We start from the raw sequence: 24,734 nt of genomic DNA on the forward strand, positions 1-24,734 counted from the left end.
GAGTAAACTCCTACAGGCAGGATAGCAAGCCACACAGATAGTGGGGAAAGGGGAATGTACCATATTTTATAATTATATATTATAATTACATGTACTCTTCAAATGTTATATAATACATATCTATATTAAAATAGCAATGTTTTAAAGTATACATATTACCATATTCTATGTTATATATACGTTATACACGATATATGCTAAACATATTGTAGTTACAAAAATATGTTAATGTTCCCTTCACTATCCTGAAATGAAACTCAAAGGTAATTAATGCATATACACTCATAATTTAAAATAATATAATACCCTAACTTTATTTTATGTATCATATAAACATGTATGATGTTCTACATTATATAACATTATGTAATACAACATGATACAATAACATAAATATACCATAAAATATGCACATTATAAAATATACATTAGAGCAATATATTTTAATATAGCTATAGTTTTGTATAATATTTAACATAAAGAAGCAATAAAAGGGAAGTAATTTATGATAAAATAATACATATTTCAAAGTGGAAAGGCTTGAGTATGGTTATACTAGAAGAATTAGCAAAGTAGTTAGATGCTTATAAATATATTTATAATTAATAATAAAAAGAATTGATTATTTACACTATACCAGATCCTGTTCTAGGCACTGAACATGTCTTAACTCATTTAATCCTCAGCAGAACCTTATATGGTAGAAAGTATCATTATCCCCTCTTTACAGATGAGAAAACTGAGGCCCAGAGAAATCAGGTGACTTGCCCAAGGTCCCAGTTTCATGCCCTTACTCACACTTGTAGGTGCTCAATAAATGTTTGTCAAGTAAACAAATGAATAAAGTATGGCTTGTGGTCTACAAGAGTCCCCAGATCTTTTTCTCCCCCAGTAGCCCTTCAGCTAAGGCACCCCTACCTGGGACCCTGGGGGGTTAGCAACTCATTCAGGGGGCGGTTCGAGGGAGCCTCATGTTGTCTGGAGCCTCCGGACAAATCCTGGACACTGTGGTAGAACCTTGAGGGCATGAAGGGTATAAAGTAAGGGGACACAGGTCAGCTGTCTGTAAGGGCCTTGTGGCTGGGTCTCTGTGCTCCCCATCCCCCCACCCACCCCAGGCTGGGCTCACTGTTGGCGGTTGGTACTCATGTCAACACAGACTGTGGGGACCTTGGAGGAACAATGCTGGTGGAACTTGTAGCCACAGGTTTGGCAACGGAAGCCATGGAACAGAAACTTAAGGCAGAAGTCACAGAATGCCAGGCTGAAGAAGGTCTTCCGTACCTGATGCCGCAGAGCAGGGAAGTTTGAGACCTGGCCAAGGATACTCCCCACCATGATCCGCCCCCACCATCCACCCTGCACTCACAAAATTGTGCATGGTCAGCGGGACATCTTCAAGGACCTCGACAATGAGCTCCTCGCCATCCAGGGGAGCAATGGCTGTGTCCCAGGCAGTGACTGTCTTTCGTCTGCAGGGGGCATGGAAAGGAATGAGTGGGAGGGTGGGCAGGGGCCATGGTGAGGCAGGGAACCGCCACAAGTCCCTCCAAGCCTGCTACCCACGGGGTCATGTCTGGCAAGTTTAATTCTCATCATAGCAACTCTAGGAATTAGTCATTATCCTTGCCCCCACTTTACAGATGGGAAACAGGCTCAGAGGGATAAAATGACTGGCCCTGGGCCACAAGGGTAATGAGAGGCAGGACGGTGTGAAGAGTCCATGCTCTGAAACGGAAGGGGAGAAGCAAATGAAACTAAACAACTACATCTTAGAAGCGCTAAGCCAGCCCCCGAAAAGGGGGCTGAGGAGGCACTGAAACAACAAATAAAGTGCACTGTGTGAACTGCATAAAAAATTAAGGAACCCCACGAGAGAGGAATAAATAAGGTCAGCAAGACCCAACTCAGAAGACAAAGAATGGGGAAAATGAGGAAGAAGAGAGCTGATGAAGTCATGACATCGTGAAAGGACAAAATAGATGAAATCTGGGAGGAAGTGATGGACCAGGGTGAGGACTTGGGGGCCAGGGGAGAATGAGTTGGTTGACCTTACAGGCCAATGAACCAATGAAGTAACAAAACAAAAGATGGATGAACTCATAGATTACTTGAACTACAGTAGTCCTCCCTTATCTGTGGTTTCACTCTCCACGGTTTCAGTTACCTGTGGTCAACCGGGTGGGAAAGTATTAAATTGAAAATTGCAAAAATAAACAATTCATAAGTTTTAAATTGCGTGCATTCTGAGTAGCATGATGAAATCCTGCACCATCCCACCCAGGATGTGAATCATCCCTTTATCTAGAAGATTCACACTGTTTATGCTACCACCCATCACTTAGTAGCCTGCTCAATTATCAAACAACTGACTCAATATCATAGTGGCTGTCTTCAAGTGATCGCCATTTTACTTAATAATGGCCCCAAAGCACAGGAGTAGTGTTGGTGGCAATTCGGACATGCCAAAGAGAAGCTGTAAAGTGCTTCCTTTAGGCAAAAAGGTAAAAGTTCTTGACTTGAAAGCAAAGAAAATCATATGCTGAGGTTGTTGAGATCTACTGTAAGAAAGAATCTTCCATCTTTTTTTTTTTTTTTTTTGAGACAGAGTCTCGCTCAGTCGCCCAGGCTGGAGTGCAGTGGCGCGATCTCGGCTCACTGCAAGCTCCGCCTCCTGAGTTCTCGCCATTCTTCTGCCTCAGCCTCCCGAGTAGCTGGGACTACAGGCGCCCGCCACTACGCCCGGCTAATTTTTTTTTTTTGTATTTTTAGTAGAGACGGGGTTTCACCGTGTCGGCCTGGATGGTCTCGATCTCCTGACCTTGTGATCCACCCGTCTCGGCCTCCCAAAGTGCTGGGATTACAGGCGTGAGCCACCGTGCCCGGCCGAATCTTCCATCTTTGGAACTGTGAAGAAGGAAAAATAAATTCATGCTAGTTTTGACGTCATACCTCATATTGCAAAAGCGATGGCCGGAGTGCATGATACATGCTTAGTTAAGACGGAAAAGGCATTACATTTATGGGTAGAAGACAAGAATAGAAACATGTTCCGGCTGATAGCAATTGGGTTCGGTGCCATCTGTGGTTTCAAGCATCCACTGGGGGTCTTGGAACACGTACCCTGCAGATAAGGGGGGACTAAAGACTAAGGGAAGACTAATGGAAGACTCTGTGATAAAGAACAGAAGGAATCAAATGACTGAGGAGGGGATGGGAGGTGGGGCACGCAGTGGGTGGGCGTGGGGCTGCCACACTCACCCCTTGATGAGTCGGTAGACCACACAGCAGTCCTGATTTAGACCCCGCACCTTCAGGGCCTTGTCTAGAGAGTCGTAGACACTCATGCCATCCCGGACAGTCACCTGTGTGTATGTGCAGATGTAGGGGTCCTCATTGCCCAACAGAGGCCACAGTTGATGTTCCCATCCTTTTGCAAAGGCCTCCCCCAACCGTTGTCACCCTTTTGATCCCAGAGTTACAACTGGGTCCATCCACAGCCCCTGCCATTTCGCTTCCATGACTCACCACCGTGCGTTGCTTGTTGGGCAGGTACACTTTGACGGTGCCCACTGCCCGGGACGGCTCGGCCCCATTGGCAGGGGGGCCCCGTGGTGGCTCCATGGAGCCTTAGATTTTGTCAAGATGGGCTGAGGTGGGGCTGGGCAGGTGCCATGGGGCTCCTACAAGAAGGCAGACAGAATTCAGAGGTCCAATAATGAGAGTCTGGAAGCAAAGTGGCAGGGGACAAAATAAAATTCAAAGTCCAGGCTCCTGTCGCCCCCTGCAGCCTAATTTTCACATGACAGCCCAAGAGATCCTGCTCACATCTGAAGTCCTTCTAGTTCCTCCTCTGCTCAGACCCTCCTGTTGCTTTTCTCACTCATGAGTGCCAAGGTCTCAGCTTCACTGCACAGGGTTGGGGGGGAGAGAAAAAGGAAGGGGGACAGAGCATACTGTCCTGGAGGGTACAGGAGCACAGAAGACTCTGTGCTGGGGACTAATGGGGAAGTCAATACACACTGCACTGAGCTGTCAGGTACATAAGAAGCACGAACAGAATGTCCTGGTTGTTTTTTTTTTTTTTCTTTGACAGAGTTTCGCTCTTGTTGCCCAGGTTGGAGTGCAATGGCACAGTCTCAGCTCACTGCAACCTCCACCTCCCAGGTTCAAACCATTCTCCCGCCTCAGCCTCCTTAGTAGCTGGAACTACAGGCGTGTGCCACCACGCCTGGCTAATTTTTTGTATTTTTAGTTGAGATGGGGTTTCACCATGTTGGCCAGGCTGGTCTCAAACTCCTGACCTCAGGTGATCCACCGCCTCAGCCTCCCAAAGTGTCCTGCCTTTTTAACAGAGAACGGGGGAAGTGCCAGATACTCTGGTGAGGGAGGAGTCGCAGGCAGGGTGATGGGAAAGAGAGGATCATATTGCCCTTAGTGTGGGGAAGATGGAGGTTGCACCAAACATATCCTTAAAGGGCACTGTGGACATCCCTAAGCCCTGGGGTGTAATGTTGATGTTAGGACCACAGACACCGTGTTAGGTGGCTAATGGAAGTCCCAAGACTTTATGATGAGGAGTTCATGGGTGGGGGTCACTACATACTATGCGGAAGGGAGATGTAACAGGTGTCACTAGGGACTGTAATGGGGAGAAGGTTGGAAATGGAAATGACCAGACATCGAGCCAAACTGGGGAGGTAATGGTGGATCACCAGACACTGTCATAGCAAAAGGAGAAGGAAGGTATGGTGTTGCGGGGAGAAAAATGGAGGTAAAGAGGGAGCTCCAAAATTCTCCTTGACAACCAGTGAGGGGGTCACAGGCACATTACTGGTGTAAACTGAATGGGGGATCATGGAAGGCGGTTACAGAGGCGAGAATCCTGACATTCTCCCCCCCCCAGGGGGTCAGACACTGATCCAGAATAAGGAAACCGGGGAGTGAACCCCGTTTCCACACACTCCCCGCAGTTGGTAAGGAAAGGTCATTGGACACCTTAGGGGGTTTAAGACGGAATCCCGGCACCAGTCGGTAGGGTCCCGCCTACCAAAGGGCTTCCGGCTCTGCGCAGGCGCACCACCACTAGCAGCGGGCGAAACCATCACCCGCAGCCTTGCCCGCCTATCCCCACCCCACCCCCGCTGTCGACGATGGTCTCGCCCCGGGTCAAACCACTCCTCCGGTTCCGGGCGGGGGACGCCGGGGCCCGGGCGCAGCCATCCTGGAGCTGAGCTTTCGGTCCGGGCGCCCTGCCCGTGCCCGGCAGCCGCTCCAGAAACCGAGCCCTCCCGGGTCCGCCCTCACCTGTCACGCCGCTACAGCCACCGCCGCCTCCATCTTGGGCCTGTCTTCTTGTTTCCTCACAGAGTCCGCCTTCGCCGTCTCTCGGACTCTCGTTATTGGCTCTGCGGGACTCATCCTTCCACTCTTATTGGATCAAGGTCACGTCTGTCAAGGCAAGACCAACGGAATGTGAGTCGTGTTCCGGATTGGGAGGGGCAGCCTGAAACGTCAAGATCGGGGGCAAGCGCAAGTCCTGACTCGCGCAGGCGCAGTTGGGGCAAGACCTGCGTGCCTGGGGCTTTAACCTCAATAGTGGCATAGACGAATAAAGCAGGACTTTTTAAGGTCATTTGGGGCTGACCTTAGGGCTCTGGCATCTGGACGGAGAAATCCTTAAGTACCCTTTTTGGGCCAGTGCCCTAAGCACCCTTTTATTATTTTCCTGTGTCTCAGTTTTACCATCTTTGAAATGGGTTGGAATCAGAACAAATGATCGGCGATGTTCACCGGCTCTAGGAGACTGTAGTTCATAGCCTTTGAGGACAGCGGGTCTCTGGTGTGGTGGGGGTTGGGGGGCTGGCCCTAGGAGGGGCGACCTTCTGTCTGGGAGGCTTCCTTTAGGAATGGGATTGATTAGGATTTTGAAAAACTAGTCACAGGTGGCCAGGTGAAGAGGGAAGTGCGGTGAATGGAGCACGATGCCAGTCAATGTGTGGAGGTACTGTGGGGTAAACACAAATTTTTAAAAATCGAATTTTCCCTGGTGTCAAAAGAGAGAGACGTCTCTCTTAGAGCATTTCCTTTAGAAAACTTGTAACTGTAAAATTTTCTCTGCCCCTTTGAGATGTATGTAAGTCTTTTAAAATGCTAGATCTCTTGCCAGTTTTACAACCCCGGAATGTTTTTCTTAAGAGCCTCGTAGCCATCTCTTTGATGAAATGTAAACATCAATGAAAATAGCACCCCTGTCTTCCCGTCTTCATGGGAATTTGATCTGCGTGCCTGGCTTCAAGTTATTACCTGCTTGTCATAAAGATACGAGTTTTCGTTTTCCTTTGGATAAAGGCAATTAACTAACACAGATAGCCACACCAATTACTAGGTGAATTTGGGATGAAGTATGTGTACCAAATGGTGCTGTCAAGTTTCTTACTTGAGCACAAGTTACTGTTTGAGAATATGTTTGTAATGGGCTGTATCTGCCTGTTACATAAACGGATGAGATTTCTTTTGTCTTTGAAACCTCTTTAGCCGATTGTTTGTGATGTGCATCACAGTCTGGTGTAGTGCTTATTCAGTAATAAAACTTTCCATTCTTGCCGGGTGTGGTGACTGATGCCTGTAATCCCAGAACTTTGGGGGGCCAAGGCAGGCGGATCACTTGAGGCCAGGAATTCGAGACCAGCCTGGCCAACATGGCGAAACCCCGTCTCTAGTAAAAATGCAAAAAAAAAAAAAAAAAAAAAATCAGTTGGGTAACTCAGCCTCTTGAGTAGCTGGGACCACAGGCGCCCACCACCATGCCCGGCTAATTTTTATAGTTTTAGTAGAGACAGGATTTCACTATGTTGGCCAGGCTGGTCTCAAACTCCTGACCTTAAGTGATCTGCCCACCTCGGCCTCCCAAAGTGCTGGGATTACAGGCTTGAGCCACCACACCTGGCCCCAACTCCACTTTTCTATTTGAATCTTCACCATTTAATGGCTAAATAAAATTTTTAGAGAGACAGAATCTCACTATGTTGCCCAGGCTGGTGTCAAGCTCCTGGTCTCGTTCTCCCAACACTCTAGGATTATAAGCGTGAGCCACCATGCCCAACTCCAATGGCTAAAATTAAAAAGACTGACAATACTACGTATTGATGAGAATGTAGAGCAATTGGAACTTTCATACATTGCTATTGGGAGTGTAAAGTGGCACAAGCACTTTAGAAACAGTTTGGCAGTTTCATATAAAATTAAACATAGACCTGCCATGCAATTCAGCAATCTCACTCCTAGGTATTTACTCTAGAGAAATGAAAACACGTGTACAATGGTGTGCTGGTAAATGTTTAACAACCAACTCTCCAGGAAGAAAATGGCTCTAATTTGTACTGTCCCCGTGGCTTATTTCAGGCTACTGATGTGACAGTCGCTGAACCAGATTTAAAAGAGATGCACAAAATCTGCTCTGGTGAGCCAGCTACAACATGCTACTATTGCAGTATATCTGCACAAAAACTTGTATGCAAATGTTCAGATTAGCTTTTTCATAATATCAAAAAACTGGAAACAGCCCAGGTGTCCAGAAACAGAACTGACAAAGAAATACAACAACGGGGTTATGGAATACTACTCAGCAATGAAAGGGAACAAATTACTGACATATAGGAAGAGCATAGATGAATCTCATAGACATGGGGCCAAATGAAAAAAGCCAGACACAAAGGAGAAATACTGTATTCCACCTGTATGAAATCTAAACCAGGCAAAACTAATCTATAGTGAAGGAAATCACATTAGATGTTGTTTTGAGGGAGAATGACTGGGAAGTACATTAAAGAACTTTTGCAGGTGATTGGAATGTTCTGTATGCATTTGTCAGAACTCATTGAACTCTATTTTTATTATTATCTTTTTTTATTTTTGAGACAGAGTCTGGCTTTGTCACCCAGACTGGAGTGAAGTGGCACAATCATGGCTCACTGCAGCCTTGACTTCCTGGGCTTAAGTAATTCTCCCACCTCGGCCTCCCAAGTAGCTGGGATTACAGGCACACACCACCACACTCAGCTAATTTTTAATATTTTCTGTAGAGATGGAGTCTCACTATGTTGCCCAGGCTGGTCTTGAATTCCTGGGCTCAAGTGATCCTCCCACCTCGGCCTCCCAAAGTGCTGGGATTACAGGCATGAGCCACCTTGCCTGGCCTCATTGAACTCTATACTGAAAATGGATATATTTTGCTTTATGTGTAATATACCAGAGTAAGAACTGTGTGGCAAAAGAAAAAAAAAAGAAGGCCTCAAACATAATTCTAAACGTTTGTGTTTGTACAAATTCTTACTGGTTGGGGAAATTATTTTGAAAAAATTCTTTTTTTCTGAAATTAAATCCCTAGGCCCTGAATCTCCATCTCCCACTGCAGGAGTCCTGGCAACCACCTCAGTGCCAGTGGGGTCAGGAACAACTCCTGTTTGGAGCTCAGTGAGGGGCTTTGGGGAGGGGAATAGGGGAGTGCATTTTATATTTCAATTCACTTAAATTGTTTAAAAACTTTAATTCCTAGGCATTATTTGAAGACAGACTTCTGGCTCCATCGTTCAACGTTTATAAAAAGATGAGAAAAATGCCAGCAAAAGCTCGTTGCTTTCGCAGGATAGGGGGAAGGAGGGGAAGGGTAGGGGACACAGCCCACTCAAAGGCAATGCTTTCTCCCCCAAGAACTCATAGACTCACTTCACACCCATCTCAACTGGCACTTCAGCCAAGTACCTTACAGGTACCTGACACTTTAAAGCATGAAGGCCTTTAAAGTGATTTAGGTTTGGTTTGGTTTTGCGACAGGGTCTCGCTCTGTCACCCAGGCTGGAGTGCAGTGGTGCAATCACAGCTCACTGCAGCCTCGACCTCCTGGGCTCAAGCGATCCTCCCAGAAAGCTGGGACCACAGACGCATGTCACAGCGCCTGACCTTCTTGATTTTTTATCATTATCATCACCACCATATTTAAACCATTAGAAGTACCATGTATTAAAACAAAAAATAAAACCCAAACTAGCTGATTATAGTTCTCTGACATCCCCCTTGTAATTATCCATCTGGAAAAAAATGTAAAACTATCAAAGTACTTGTTGATTTTTATTGTTGTTCATTTTAAAGTCTCAGAAACATGCCTGAAAATTTTTTTAAATCTCAAGTGTTCGCCGACTGCCGTTGTAGTGCTACTTTTATAGCTGAAGACATTAAGGTTCAGGCTGCCCTCACCGTAGGGGAAAAGGAGAGAGTGCTTCGTTAGATAAAAAGTGTTTAACAAGGGTGCGGCCATGGGCACCTCCTTAAGGAATCCCAGATCCACCCAGCAGTCCTGCCTGCCTGGAGACCTCCTCTAAAACGTGCCACTCTCATTTCCCAAAGCCGCCGACCTCGCCGGCCCCTGCTGCGGCCTGGAGAGCGCCATCTCTGGGACCCCATCCCACCGCCGCCCTCTCAGCTGTTCATTTCCGGGGAGATGACCATGCGTGCACATTTCTCTGAGGCCGGGAACACAGGTTTGACTCAGGGCCCTCAACCACCAGCTCCTCTCTGCCAACCCAGGGAGCCTCGATTCGCTCCAGGTCCCCCAACAGGCAGCGAGATCTGCCAATGGCAGTGCAGTGGAAGGCGGGCCTTGGGATACCCCAGGCATTGATACGCTCTACTTCACCACGGAGCCACTGACAGACCAATAGCTATGAACAGGGCGTGGCCAATGGGAGGTGTGTGGGCCTGAGACCGGCTACAAACCAGGAACTTAATGTTGCTTTTAAATTAGTGATGAGGCAACAGTAATTGTTCTATCGAAATCCTTAATAAAAGTAGAATGTGGAAGTTTCCACTTCTGTACATTCCTGGAAGGGATTTTTAATATACAACCCTGGAGGGGAGAGGTGTAGGAAATTTACAACTAAGTGAATTTAACCATGACTTTTTAACTGTTCTTATTAAAAAGTCTTTCTCAGCAAAATTCATTGAGTAGTAATTTCAATGTGCTATCCCTATGAAAAACACACCATTTAACCGACAGAGTTCTTTTTTTGGAGACGGAGTCTCGCTCCGTTGCCCAGGCTGGAGTGCGGTGGCGAGATCTCTGCTCACTGCAACTTCCACCTCCCCGGTTCAAGCGATTCTCCTGCGCCAGCCTCCTGAGTAGCTGGGACTACAGGCGCCCGCCGCCACGTCCGGTTAATATTTTGTATTTTAGTAGAGACGGGGTTTCACCGTGTTGCCCAGGCTGGTCTTGAACTCCTGAGCTCAAGCAATACGCCTGCCTCGGCCTCACAAAGTGCTAGGATTACAGGCGTGAGCCACCACGCCTGGCTTGTTTAATTATTTTTTTTAAGTTCATTATATGTTATATAGGGTACCTCCATATTTTCATAAAATTAAACAAAAGTGCAGGCTGACTTTGGGAGGCCGAGGCGGGTGGATCACGAGGTCAGGAGATCAAGACTATCCTGGCTAACACAAGTGAAACCCCGTCTCTATTAAAAATACAAAAAAAGGCCGGGCGCGGTGGCTCAAGCCTGTAATCCCAGCACTTTGGGAGGCCGAGATGGGTGGATCACGAGGTCAGGAGATCGAGACCATCCTGGCGAACACGGTGAAACCCCGTCTCTACTAAAAAATACAAAAAAACTAGCCGGACGAGGTGGCGGGCGCCTGTAGTCCCAGCTACTCGGGAGGCTGAGGCAGGAGAATGGCGTAAACCCGGGAGGCGGAGCTTGCAGGGAGCTGAGATCCGGCCACTGCACTAAACCCGGGAGGCGGAGCTTGCAGGGAGCTGAGATCCGGCCACTGCACTCCAGCCTGGGTGACAGAGCCAGACTCCATCTCAAAAAAAAAAAAAAAAACAAAAAAAAAATTAGCCGGGTGTGGTGGCGGACGCCTGTAGTCCCAGCTACTCGGGAGGCTGAGGCAGGAGAATGCGTGAACTCGGGAGGCGGAGTTTGCAGTGAGCCAAGATAGCGCCATTGCACTCCAGCCTGGGTGACAGAGCGAGACTCCGTCAAAAAAAAAAAAAAAAAGTGCCGGCTGATATATTTTCCATTTCCAAACCCAAGGATCAGATGAGTGGAAAAACATGATTAAATCAAATAATAGTCGTATAATTTTATTATTAAAGATTTACTCTGATGAGGACATTCTGCGCTAAGTATGCTTATTTCTCAAATAGGAAAATAGTTAAGCAAAGAGATCAGTATGAACCCATAAACAAACACTGAGCAGTGCAGGCCACCTTTAAGATGCCATAGACAGTGACAGACACCTCTCTTCCTCCCTGGTAGCTCCCTTGGTAGGGATTGCAATTCAGTATGGTCAGCAATTATTTTTAAAGTGTAATTAATTAAACAAATAAAAAGCAATTTCCACCAAGCAAGTAATTCTGAAATGTCTACTTTTGGTTTCAATCAGAAATGCACTTTGTAAAAATTTTCTCAAGGTTTACACATTTATTCTAAGCACATATACACTGACCCACCATGGGTTTCACCACCCATCGTAGGTGAAAAAAAAAAGTGTAATATCTGTCGGTTTACATCATCCATATTTAATAAATTTTGATTCAATTTATAAAATGATTGTAAATGAAATTTCGAATATACTCCAAATAATTTTCATTTTTTCTGGACAAGTGAACCACATGTTGTCTTTGCTGTGTCATTATTGATATAATATACATATGTAGTCCTCTCTGTATATAGTATAAAATAACTTGCAATAGTTTTTGTCACCCATGTAAATGTTGCCTACTATCATGTGGTATGAGAAAATCAATTCTGAAGTTACCCAGAATGCCTTAATACTTGACCACTTACCTAGTTAGAGTGTATGAATATCCTCAGGTCCTGCTATGTATTAATAACTGTGCGACCTTGGACAAGCTGTTTCTCCTCTTGGTGTCTCAGTTTCATCTTTAGTATTTTTTTTAACTTTAAGTCAACTGATTATATGCTTTAACATCTTTAGTATTTTCTAAAAGTATTTTCATCATAGGGTTCTTGTAAGATTCTGTGAACTAATCTGCATCAAACTTTACAGAATGCCTGATGCGTAGTGACTGTAGTACTTATTAGCTGTTCCTGTTATCACTGTCATCACCATTGAAACTATTAAAGTATCAAAGCAAATATCTATGTCCCTTGGCAGTACTTGTTGAATGACCCAAGTTCAAGGACACTGATAAGATTACACAAGAATAAACACTCCAAGAATCCAAAATGAAGGCTAGTTTCATTTCAGAAGGTTCAGTCACAACATTGACAGATGTTTTAGCAATCCTGGTGGCCTGCAGGTACCCAGGTCAGCCAGTGCTGGTCAGTAGTGTTTGTTATGGACTAAATTGTGTTTCCCCAAAAATTATATGTTGAAGCCTTAACCCCAGTGTTACCCAGGCTAGAGTGCAGTGGCATGATCTCAGCTCACTGCAACCTCTGCCTCCTGGGTTCAAGCGATTCTCCTGCCTCAGCCTCCCAAGGCCCTTTGAGATAGGGCCTTTAAAAGAGGAAATTAAGGTTAAATGAGTTCATAATAGTGGGGTCCTAATCCAATAGGATTGGTGTTCTTATAAGAAGAGGAAGGCTGGGTGTGGTGGCTCACACCTGTAATCCCAGCACTATGGGAGGCCAAGACAGGAGAATCACTTGAACCTGGGAGGCAGAGGTTGCAGTGAGCCAAGATCGCGCTATTGCACTCCAGCCTGGTCGACAAGAGCAAAACTCAAAAAAAAAAAAAAAAGAAGAGGAAGAGGTGGGGTGGAATGACTCATGCCTGTAATCCCAGCACCTTAGGCAGCGAGGTGGGAGAACCACTTGAGGCCAGGAGTTGAAGACCAACCTGGGCAACATAGTGAGGTCCCATCTCTACAAAAAAAAATTTTTTTTAATTAGCTGGGCATTGGGGTGTGCACCTCTGGTCCCTGCTTCCCAGGAGGCTGAGGTGGGAGGATCACTTGAGCCCAACACTTTAAGGTTACAGTGAGCTATGATCGCACTACTGCACTTCAGCCTGGGTGACAGAGTGAGAACTTGAACCCCCGCCCCCCCCAATAAAAAAGAAGAGAAAGACACAGCAGGGGCACAAGTGCACAGAAAAAAAGGCCATGTGAGGACACAGCAAGAAGGTGGCCATCTGTAAGCCAAGGAGCAAGGGCTCAGGAGGAACAAAAACTGCTGACACCTTGATCTTGAACTTCCAGCTTTAGAATTAGAAGAAAATAAATTTCTGTTGTTTAAGCCATTCAGTCTGTGGTATTTAGTTATGGTAGCCCTAGCAAACTAATACAATGTTGTTCACATCAACTAAATCCTTGTCGACTTTTTTTTAGCTTACTTGCTCTATCAGCTTTTGAAAGAGGGGAATTGAAACCTATTTCTCCCTGCAATTCTGTTGGCTTTGCTTCATGTAATTTGAAGCTCTGTTTTAGGTACATAAGTGTCTTATTTTTTATTTTTATTTTTTTGAGACTGAGTCTCACTCTGTCACCCAGGCTGGAGTGCAGTGGCGTGATATTGGCTCACTGCAACCTCTGCCTCCTGGATTCAAGCGATTCTCCTGCCTCAGCCTCCCAAGTAGCTGGGACTACAGGTATGCACCACCACACCTGGCTAATTTTTGTATTTTTAGCACAGACGGGGTTTCACCATGTTGGCCAGGCTGGTCTCGAACTCCTGACCTCAGGTGATCCACCTATCTTGGCCTCCCAAAGTGCTGGGATTACAGGTGTGAGCCACCACGCCTGGCCAGGTACATAAGTGTTTAGCATTGTTATGTTCTCTTGATTAATTGACTGCTTTATCATTATGGAATGGCCTTCTTTTCCATATTTTTTTGCTCTGGAATCTAAATTGATATTTATATAGCTACCCCAGCTTTCTTCCCACTGGTGTTAATACAGTGTATTTTTTCCCAATGGCACACACCTGTAGTCCCAGCTACTCAGGAGGCTGAGGTGAGAAGATCGATTGAGCCCAGGAGGTCAAGGCGGCAGTGGGTGTGATCATACCACTGTACTCCAGCCTGGGCAACAGAGCAAGACCCTGTCCCCACCCCCACGTTCCCATTGAGGAAAAAAAAAAGAACACAGAGAAATTAGTGTATCCTTTTGCCAAGTTTCCCCCATAATAACATATTGCAAAACTATAGTACAATATTATGACAAAAAAATTTCTTCGATTCAAGAAGTCTACCAGGTTTTACCTCAATTCCTCCTCCCTGTGCTATGGCCTGGAAACTCTATCCCTTATCACAGCAGTGAGCTGGGACAGTCATAGGGCTCACCTTGTTTATTTCCCATTTCTCAGGGGCCACTGTCCTTCATTGCCTGATATCCAGTGTCTTTAAAACCTTTGTTTCACTTATATAGTCTGGGATTTTTTGGCTGTTTCAGATGGGAAGTTACATTTGGTCCCTGTTACTTGATTTTGGCTAGAAGCAGAAGTGCCTGTTCCTTTTCTTAATGACTGCACAATCCGCAAAACCAATACCTTGGGTGCTTTTCTCAAAGTAATGATATAATTCTGGCCAAAGTTTCTTTCTTTCTTTTTTGAGACAGGGTCTCACTCTGGTCACCCAGACTGGAGGGCAGTGGCACGATCATGGCTTGCTGCAGCCTCAAACTTCTGGGCTCAAGTGACCCTCCCACCTCAGCCTCCTGAGTAGCTGGGATTACAAGGCACGTGCCACCCCCCACCACGATTACTTTTTTTTTTTTGGTAGAGACAGGGTCTCCCTATGTTGCCCAGGCTGATCTCAAACTCCTGGGCTCAAGCGATCCTCCTACCTCAGCCTCCCAAAAAGTGTTGGGATTATAGGCGTGAGCCATTGCATCTGGCCTCAAAGCCTCTTTTTTTTTTTTTTTTTTTTTTTTTTGACACGGAGTCTTGCTCTGTCGGCCAGGCTGGAGTGCAGTGGTGCGATCTTGGCTCACTGCGACCTCTATCTCCTGCGCAGCTGGGACTATAGGTGCGTGCCACCAGGCCCGGATAATTTTTGTATTTTTAGTAAAGATGAGACGGAGTCTTGCTCTGTCACCCAGGCTAGAGTGCAGTGGCATGATCTCAGCTCACTGCAACCTCTGCCTCCTGGGTTCAAGCGATTCTCCTGCCTCAGCCTCCCAAGTAGCTGAGATTACAGGCCCTCAACACCACATATGGCTAATTTTGTATTTTTAGTAGAGATGGGGTTTCACCCTGTTGGCCAGGCTGGCCTCGAACTCCTGACCACAAGTGATCCACCCGCCTTGGCCTTCCAAAGTGCTGGGAGTTTGGTTTCTCTAACCAGCTGGCTCTGCGATGGAGTTGAGCGCACAGACTGTTTACTAGCGAGCATTCTTGCTATCAATGCATGTGAAAGGAAGCGGAAGAGGTAGGATTGGACAGAGGGACCATACAGCTATGATACAGTCCCTAGCACAGCCTTGGATGATCCTTCAGGAAAGCTCTGGAGCTAGGTCCATCAGAGATTTCTCGAGCTGGCTGAAGGTGACCAGGCCTTCATATCCCCTCATTGATCAGTTATGGATGTAGGCTGCCCTGGGAAGGGTATGCCCTTGCACAAGGAGGCTTTCTGCAGCTAAGGCCACTCCTGAAGGGGCTGGCAACTGAGAGCTATCTGCTCACAGCACTGCCAGTGCTGGGAAAACAAGCCCCTGCTTGAAGTGGGATCCAGGAGGCACATCAGAGTGTCTACCTCAGGTAGGTTGGTCTTAATTGACACCTGAGGACAAGTCATTCTAATTGGGAGTTCCTAACCTTGGACAGTGAGCTAACATTTGATCAGAAAGGTCTCACTGTAGGCTGGGCGCAGTGGCTCATGCCTGTAATCCCAGCACTTTGGGAGGCCCAGGCGAGTGGATCACTTGAGGCCGGGAGTTCGAGACCAGCCTGGCCAACATGGTAAAACCCCGTCTCTACTAAAAATACAAAAATTAGCCAGGCATGGTGGCTCATGCTTGTAATCCCGGCTACTCGAGAGGCTGAGGCAGGAGAATCACTGGAACCCGGGAGGCGGAGGTTGCAGTGACTCAAGATCATGCCACTGCACTCCAGCCTATGTGACAGAGTGAGACTCAGTCTCAAAAAAAAAAGAAAGGTCTCACTGTGGAAGGCTACTAATGGTTGTTGATCTACCATGCAACACTGGAGGCTTTGATAATTTGTAAAATGAGCATTTTAAATGTCTTTTCATTTGCAACATTAGTGCTTGTTATTAGCTTGTGGATGTTAGAAATGGGCTCCCACAGGTCAAATGACTGGGGTTTAAGATCTGTGCACCAACTAAAATATTTAGAGAAATCCTGCACGGGCATGACCCACATAGTAAAGAGATGCCTCCTTAGGCTTGGTTGGACATGTGTTTGCATCTCTGGCTGACAGAGAGTGTGTATCTTTAAAGTTAATAGATATCGCCAAGCCGTTTCCAATGACAATACACCTATTGACAGTTCCATCAGACTTTTACATGTTTGGCAATCTTTTTTTTTTTTTTTTTTTTGAGATGGAGTCTGGCTCTGTTGCCAAGCTGGAGTGCAGTGGTGCGATCTTGGCTCACTGCAACCTCTGACTCCCTAGTTCACCTGCCTCAGCCTCCTGAGTAGCTGGGATTACAGGCACGTGCCACCACGCCCAGCAAATTTTTGTATTTTTAGTAGAGATGCGGTTTTACTATGTTGGCCGAGATGGTCTCAATCTCCTGACCTCTTGATCCACCCGCCTCGGCCTCCCAAAGTGCTAGGATTACAGGCGTGAGCCACCCGCTCCCAATCATGTTTGACAATCTTATTGTGGTTTTAATGTGCAATTTCCTTGTTTCTAATGAGACAGAGCCCTTTTTCACATGTTTAGATGTCATCTGAACTTCCTTCATTGTGAGTTGCCGATAGTTATTCTTTTCCATTGCGTTTCTTCTTTTTATATTCATTTACAAAAACTCCATTATTTACTAAAGGCTTTATAGTTAGTTCTGCCTTTCTTTCTTTGTTTCTTTCTCTTTCTTTCTTTCCTTCTTTCTTTCTCTCTCTCTCTCTTTTTTTTTTTTTTTTTTTCTGAGATACTGTTTCACTCTGTCACCCAGGCTAGAGTGCAGTGGTGCAGTCATGGTTCACTGCAACCTCTGCCTTACAGGTTCAAGCGATTCTGGTGCCTCAGCCTCCTGAGTAGCTGGGACTACAGGTGTGTGCCACTAGGCCCAGCTAATTTTTTAATTTTCAGTAGAGATGAGGTCTCACTATGTTGCCCAGGCTGGTCTTGAACTCCTGAGCTCAAGTGATTCCCCCATCTCAGCCTCCCTAAGTGCTGGGATTACAGGCATGAGCCACCATGCTGGGCCTAGTTCTGCCTTTCACGTTCAGATCTATAATATCCTGTGAGGTGACGTTTGGTGGATAGTGTGCAATAGGGAACGAATTTTAGTGGGTTTTTTTTTTCCCTATAGATATGCAATTGGGCTCAGAATCTTTTTTTCTTTTTTCTTTTTTTTTTTTTTTGAGACGGAATCTCGCTCTGTCACCCAGGCTGGAGCGCAGTGGCGCGATCTCGGCTCACTGCAAGCTCCGCCTCCTGGGTTCATGGCATTCTCCTGCCTCAGCCTCCCGAGTAGCTGGGACTACAGGCGCCCGCCACCACGCCCGGCTAATTTTGTTTTGTATTTTTTAGTAAAGACGGGGTTTCACAGTGTTAGCCAGGATGGCCTCGATCTCCTGACCTCGTGATCCGCCCACCTCTGCCTCCCAAAGTGCTGGTATTACAGGCGTGAGCCACCGCGCTCGGCCTTTTTTTTTTTTTTTTCTTTTTAGACAGGATCTCACTCTGTCACCCAGGCTGGAGTGCAGTAGTGCAATCATAGCTCACTATAACCTTGAACAACTGGGCTCAAGTGATCCTCCCACCTCAGGATCCTGAGTAGCTGGGACTACAGGTACACGCCACCACACCCAGGTAATTTTCTTATTGTTTGTAGAGACAGGGTTTTGCCATGTTGCCAAGGCTGGTCTTGAGCTCCTGGCCTCAAACAATCCTCCTGCCCCAGCCTCCCAAAGCACTGGGATTCCAGGCATGAGCCACCTCACCCAGCTGAGAACCATTGTTTTGAAAGGTCTGCCCTTCCCCATTGCTCTGTAATAACACCTTGATCACAGACCAAGGGTCCATGCTGGGCATGCTGCTGTGCCTTCCATCCAGCTTCATTTATCTGCTTGTCTATCCCTGCAGCAGTACCACGCTGTGCTAAGTTATATATGCTCTGACATCTGGTGGAACAAGTTCCTTCAAACTTGCTTTTCTTTAAGAAGAACATCTATGCAATGTTCTTTTTTTTTTTCTTTTTTTTGACAGTCTCGCTCTATCGCCAAGGCTGGAGTGCAGTAGCGTGATCTTGGCTCACTGCAACCTCCACCTCCCAGGTTCAAGCAATTCTCCTGCCTCAGCCTCCCAAGTAGCTGGGACTATAGGCACCCGCCACCATGCCCAGCTAATTTTTTTTTTTGTATTTTTGTATTTGTATTATTTTGTATTTGTAGAGATGGGGTTTCACTATGTTGGCCAGGCTGGTCTTGAACTCCTGACCTCGTGATCCGCCCACCTCAGCCTCCCAAAGTGCTGGAATTACAGGCGTGAACCACAGCACCCGGCCCATCTATGCAATATTCCAAGCCCACCCCTAGCAGGTCCTGAAGTAAGAATCCAAATAGAAGCCACATACCACATATATTAATATTTACAAGTTATTAATAAAACTAAAAATTTCCATCCCTTCCCTGGAACCCCAAGCAACCACCAATTATTTATTTATTTTTTATAGAGATGGAGTCTCACTATGTTGCCCAGGCTAGTCTTGAAGTCTTGACCTCAAGTGATCCTCCCACCTCAGCCTCCCAAAATGCTGGGATTACAGGCATGAGCCATCGTGCCCAGCCGTCCACTGATCTTTTATTCCCTCATTAGTTTCACCTTTTCCAAAAATGTCATATACTTGGAATCACAGTATTTAACCTTTTAAACTGGCTTCTTTCACTTAACAATATTCATTTAAATATCATCTGAGTCTTTTCATGGCTTAATAGCTAATTTCTTCTTTCTATTTTAGAACATCTAAATTTTTAATCCTTTATTTACAGGTTACCTACATCACTTTTAATTAAGAAAACTAGCAGCTGAGTGCAATGGTTCACACCTGTAATCCCAGCAATTTGGGAGGCCAAGGTGGAAGGATTGCTTGAGCCCAGGATTTCAAGACCAGCCTGGGCAACAGAGCAAGATCCTGTCTCTACAAAAAAATTAAAAATTAGCTGGGTGTGGTGATTGCCTGCCTGTGGTCCCAGCTACTTGGGAAGCTGAGGTGAGAAGATCTCTTGAGCCCCGGAGGTTGAGGCTGCAATGAGCTGTGATCACACCCCTGCACCCCAGTCTAGATGACACAGGGAGACTATCTCTAAACAAAAGCATACAGGGTAAAATTTTAGCAAGTGAGGAATCTGGATAGAAGATATACAGTTCTTTGTTCTATTCCTACAAGTTTTCTGTTTGAAATTATTTCAAAATAAGCGGATTTTATTTATTTATTTATTTATTTATTTAGAGGCAGAGTCTCACTTTGTCACCCAGGCTAGAGTGCAATGGCATGATCTTGGCTCACTGCAACCTCCACCTCCCACGTTCAAGGAATTCTCCTGTCTCAGCCTCCAAAGTAGCTGGGATTATAGGCACACACCACCACGCCTGGCTAATTTTTGTATTTTTAATAGAGATGGGGTTTCACCATATTAGCCAGGGTGGTCTCGATCTCCTGACCTCATGATCCACCCAGAGTGCTGGGATTACAGGTGTGAGCCACCACGCCCAACCTTATTTTATTTTATTTTATTTTATTTTATTTTATTTTATTTGAGACAAAGTCTCGCTCTGTCGCTCAGGCTGGAGTGCAGTGGTGCGATCTTGGCTCACTGCAACCTGCGCCATCTGGGTTCAAGAGATTGTGCCTCAGCCTCCCGAGTAGCGGGACTACAGGAGCTTGCCACCACACCTGGCTAATTTTTGTATTTTTAGTAGAGATGGGGTTTCACCATGTTGGCCAGCCTGGTCTCAAACTCCTGACCTCAAGTGATCTGCCCGCCTTGGCCTCCCAAAGTGCTGGGATTACAAGCATGAGCCACCGCGCCTGGCACAAAATAAGCATTTTAAAATGCAAAATAAAATATGGTGGAAAAGACAAGAAATCCCCTATCTTGGAGCTAAAGAATGCCTACAAACATACTTATTCTGTATGTCCACATATATGTACATAGGCCTTCCATGTCAGCAGGTTTGACTCAAGGGTTTCCTGGCCCTTCTTTGTACTCGCAGTTTAGGGAAGCCCTCCGTGTCTGCAATGGGTTTGATGACTGGGCCCATCCACGGGTACTGAGGAAGGCAATGCCCAGAGGGCAGAGGCCAGTTAAGGTCCAGGGAGATGAGATCTCCCTGAAGAATAGTTGGAGGACCAAAGAATGAGTGGAGCTTAGCCAAGTGACAGCTGGGGTTGGAGTGATAGTAACAGTTCCAGTTTCCTAAGAAGAAGGACTTGTGATCTAGATGAGGTCCCTTTTTCTTCAGAGGGTTGGGGAGTCCATGATATGAAAAGTACCCGAATCTCTAAATATTTGTGGAATAAATGGGTAAATGATCCTTTCATTCAAAATATACTTTAATGACAGAAAGTTATCAGACAGGGTCTCCTCCTCCTCCTTGAAATCAAGATAAAAATAACGGCACTTCATGGTGCACTTTTTTTCATTTCTTTCTGGAAAAGATATCTGTACTCTCTGCACATAAGTGGGTGCTTCTACTTTTTGGCTACAAGGGTTAAAATGATCAGTTATATATAGGCTAAATAAATCACTGTCTTATATATTATTTTACACATAAGCACCCACTTATGTTCTAAAAATTCTTTTAATACAGATTTTAAAAAATTGCTCCAAGTGTTTTTTAGACATATATTTACTTCCTGTCTCTTCCTTTTTCTTTTTTTTTTTTTTTTTTTTTTTTGAGACAGAGTCTCGCTCTGTCGCCCAGGCTGGAGTGCAGTGGCACGATCTCAGCTCACTGCAACCACCGCCTCCCAGGTTCAAGCAATTTTCGTTCCTCAGCCTCCCAAGTAGCTCGGATTACAGGCGCCCGACACCATGCCCAGCTAAGTTTTGTATTTTTGTAGAGAGAGGGTTTCACCGTGTTGGCCAGGCTGGTCTTGAACTCCTGACCTCAAATAATCCACCCACCTCGACCTCCCAAAGTGCTGGGATTCAAGGCATGAGCCACCGCACTCAGCTGCTTTTTCAAACTATATTTTCTCATTTTGAAAAGAGAATATTCAAAACAAAGGAAACACAATAATGGTGTAAAATCTGGGAAATTAAAGAATGGAGCGAAATAAGCCATAATCTCTTTAGTAATTTACCGTTGCGATATATTCCTTTTTAATGCATTTCTTTTCGGAAGCCTTTATATGTCTCTGTATCTTTTAAATACATTTTAAAATGAGAATAGGAATCTGAGGGGAGTAAAAGCTGTAATATAAAATACGTGCAGGCTCATTCACATGATGGAAATCTTTTCCAGAGCCACTGGGTATTCTTAGAAACTATTTGTAGTTTCTAGACCAAAAGGAAGCGCAGACACCGTCAGTCGTTAGCTGACCGGCTGCAACTGGAACCTGAGAGCCCTTTGGCTGGAGTGTGGGAGGAGAGAAATTCTCGTTCCTGATTTGCTGACTGGTGTCTGCAGTGTCTTCTGTGTATGCCTGACTGTCACTCAGAATACGGGGCCCTCTGCTGGGCTATGTGGAAAATTCCATCCAGGGAATTTTCTGGAAAGAACCAAGCCATGGAGAATGTAGGGGAAATATTCCAAGAACCAAAGAAAACAACTAAGTACTCATTTGACTTGATACAAGTTGGAAACTGCTTGGCAGATACAATATTGAGGTGGTCAAATCAGAAAGCTCACCCCCCTACACACACGTCCACCCTCCTTTTTGTTATAAACATCTGAGATGTACTGATGTGTGAAGTTTATTTTTAAAAGTTAATGACTAAAATGGGCCGGGCATAGTGGCTCACGCCTGTAATCCCAGCACTTTGAGAGGCTGAGGTGGGTGGTGGTGCACACTTGTCATACCAGCTACTCCGGAGGTTGAGGTAAGAGAATTGCTTGAACTCTGGAGGTGGATGTTTCAGTGAGCTGAGATCGTGCCACTGCACTCCATCCTGCTCGACAGAGACTCTCTTAAAAAAAAAAAAAAGAGAGTTAATGACTCAAATAGTACACTTTTATCATCACTCTGGAAAGAAAACTGTGTAATTTTTAACATTCATAAGTTTATTATCTTCAAAATCTAAATGAACTTTTGTTTTTTGTTTTATTATTATTATTATTATTATTATTATTATTATTATTATTTTGGGACAAGGTCTCGCTCTGTCACCTAGACTGGAGTGCAGTGGCGCTGTCATAGCTGACTGCAGCCTTGAACTCATGGGCTCAAGCCATCCTCTCACCTCAACATCCCCCCCACCAACTGGAGCCCCACCACCACCTCAGCTCCCCCACCAGTAGCTGGGACTACAGGTGTGCACCACCACACTTCGCTAATATTTTTTATTATCTTTGTAAAGACGAGGATCTCTCTATGTTGCCCAGGCTGGTCCCAAACTCCTGGGCTCAAGTGATCTTCCATCCTCGGTCTCCCAAAGTGCTGGGATACAGGCATGAGCCATTGCACCCAGCCTGTTGTTTTTAAATATTAAACTTTCTATCCACCTGGAGTAGTGTAAAATTGTTCTGTGATTCGGCAGTTTTCTTCTCAGAATCACTTGTCTCTAGCTACATGTTGAAGCAGAGAATGTCGTGAAACCATTGGTTTAGGTGCTGGGAACCCTTCGATTAGAACCTTTAGACGTTACTGGTTGGTGTTGGTGTTGGTGTGGGCTCATTCTTTGCTCCTCATATAACCCAGTTAGTTAAGATATTAACAAAAGAGAAGAGGGTAATATCTAAATATAGACTTTTATATAATGAGATACTAATACATCCATTAAAACAAATGAACTCACTTGGAAAGATGCCATTATTTTATTGCCAAGTGAATAAAAATAGCTTGCAGAGCAAGTACTCACTGATCTCATTTTCCTTAAAAAAATTATCTTGGTATAAGATCAGCAAAATGTACCAAAGCACATGCAAAGAATTAAAATTTTAGGGGGCCTAATTCATCAATTTTTTTTCATGACTTCCAATTTGTCAATTATAAAAATATTTTCCCTGGCTGGGCGTAGTGGCTCACACCTGTAATCCTAGCACTTTGGGAGGCCGAGGCAGGTGGATTGTCTGAGCTCAGGAGTTTGAGACCAGCCTGGGCAACATGGTGAAACCCCGTCTCTACTAAAAATACCAAAAAAAAAAAAAAAAAATTAGCTGGGCGCGGTGGTGGGCACTTGTAGTCCCAGTTACTTGGGAGGCTGAGGCAGGAGAATTGCTTGAACTCGAGAGGCGGAAGTTGCAGTGAGCTGAGCTTAAGCCACTGCACTCCAGCCTGGGCAACAGAGCAAGACTCTGTTTCCAAAAAAAAAAAAAATCCCTTGTTTTAATGTAATACTCCCAAGTTTGTTGATTGGCTTTATTTTGATTTTTTATTTTACATTTAAAGCTTCTATCCAGATGGAATTTACTTTGGCATGAGGAGTAAGATAGATATTGAATTTTCTTTTTTATTTCCCCACGTAACTACTAGGGGACCCTAGAAATAATTGAAAGTTATTTGACTTTCTCAGGAAAATAGCACTTTGAAGTTCTCAGTTAATGAAAGCTTTCAAAGGAAGAAAAATTTCAGAACCCTTTAAATATTGCACTTAACTGGGCATGGTGGCTAGCACCTGTAATCTCAGCTACTCCAGAGGCTGAGGCAGGAGGATTGCTTGAACCTGGGAGGCAGAGGTTGCAATGAACCGAGACGGAGCCACTACACCAGCCTGGGCAACAGAGGGAGACTCTGTCCGTGAATTAGGCCATTCTTGCATTGCTATAAAGAAATACCTGAGACTGGGTAATTTATAAAGAAAACAGGCTTAATTGGCTCACAGTTTTGTACAGGACTGTACAGGAAGGAGCCTGGGGAGGCCTCAAGGAGCTTTTACTCATGGCGGAAGCCAAAGTGGGAACAGGTATCTTACATGGCAGAGCGAGAGCAAAGGGTGGGGAGGTGCCACACACTTTAAACAACCAAATATCTCTTGAAGTAAACCCACTCACTATCATGAGGACAGCACCAAGCCATGAAGGATCTGCCCCCATGACCCAATCACCTCCCACCAGGCCCCACCTCAAACATTGGGGATTACAATTCAACATGAGCTTTGGCAAGGACATATATTCAAACTATATCACCCCATCGCTAAAGAAAAATTTTAAATAAATAAGTAAAAATAAATGTCTGCACTTTTTGTTTTGTTTTGTTTTTTGAGACGGAATTTCACTCTTGTTGCCCAGGCTGGAGTGCAGTGGCGCGATCTCGGCTCACTGCAACCTCCGCCTCCTGGGTTCAAGCAATTCTCCTGCCTCAGCCTCCCAAGTAGCTGGGATTACAGGCATGCGCCACCACCCCAGCTAATTTTGTATTTTTAGTAGAGACTGGGTTTCACCATGTTGGTCAGGCTGGTCTCAAACTGCTGACCTCAA

General features: G+C 45.3%; 1 protein-coding gene across 3 annotated transcripts in view; it reads right to left on the reverse strand.

Moving 5' to 3' along the window:
• Window positions 1-24,734, reverse strand: part of LOC105463916 (A-Raf proto-oncogene, serine/threonine kinase) — a 90,608-nt gene that overhangs the window by 5,553 nt on the left and 60,321 nt on the right. The window contains exons 1-6 of one of the 3 annotated variants that reach the window (XM_011711345.3): window positions 5,308-5,384; window positions 3,529-3,683; window positions 3,262-3,365; window positions 1,370-1,472; window positions 1,130-1,284; window positions 919-1,017 (exon numbers count right to left, since the gene is read on the reverse strand). In XM_011711345.3, coding sequence (XP_011709647.1) covers window positions 919-1,017; window positions 1,130-1,284; window positions 1,370-1,472; window positions 3,262-3,365; window positions 3,529-3,624 — 557 coding nt within the window. In that variant the 5' untranslated portion in view covers window positions 3,625-3,683; window positions 5,308-5,384. Of the gene's footprint in view, window positions 1-511; window positions 1,018-1,129; window positions 1,285-1,369; window positions 1,473-2,952; window positions 3,125-3,261; window positions 3,366-3,528; window positions 3,684-5,307; window positions 5,452-24,734 lie in introns of those variants that run through there. The other 2 variants (XM_011711366.3, XM_011711360.3) reach the window with 2 other exon arrangements.

This window comes from Macaca nemestrina, chromosome X (assembly GCF_043159975.1).
Source record: "Macaca nemestrina isolate mMacNem1 chromosome X, mMacNem.hap1, whole genome shotgun sequence".
NCBI classification, from domain to species: domain Eukaryota; kingdom Metazoa; phylum Chordata; class Mammalia; order Primates; family Cercopithecidae; genus Macaca; species Macaca nemestrina.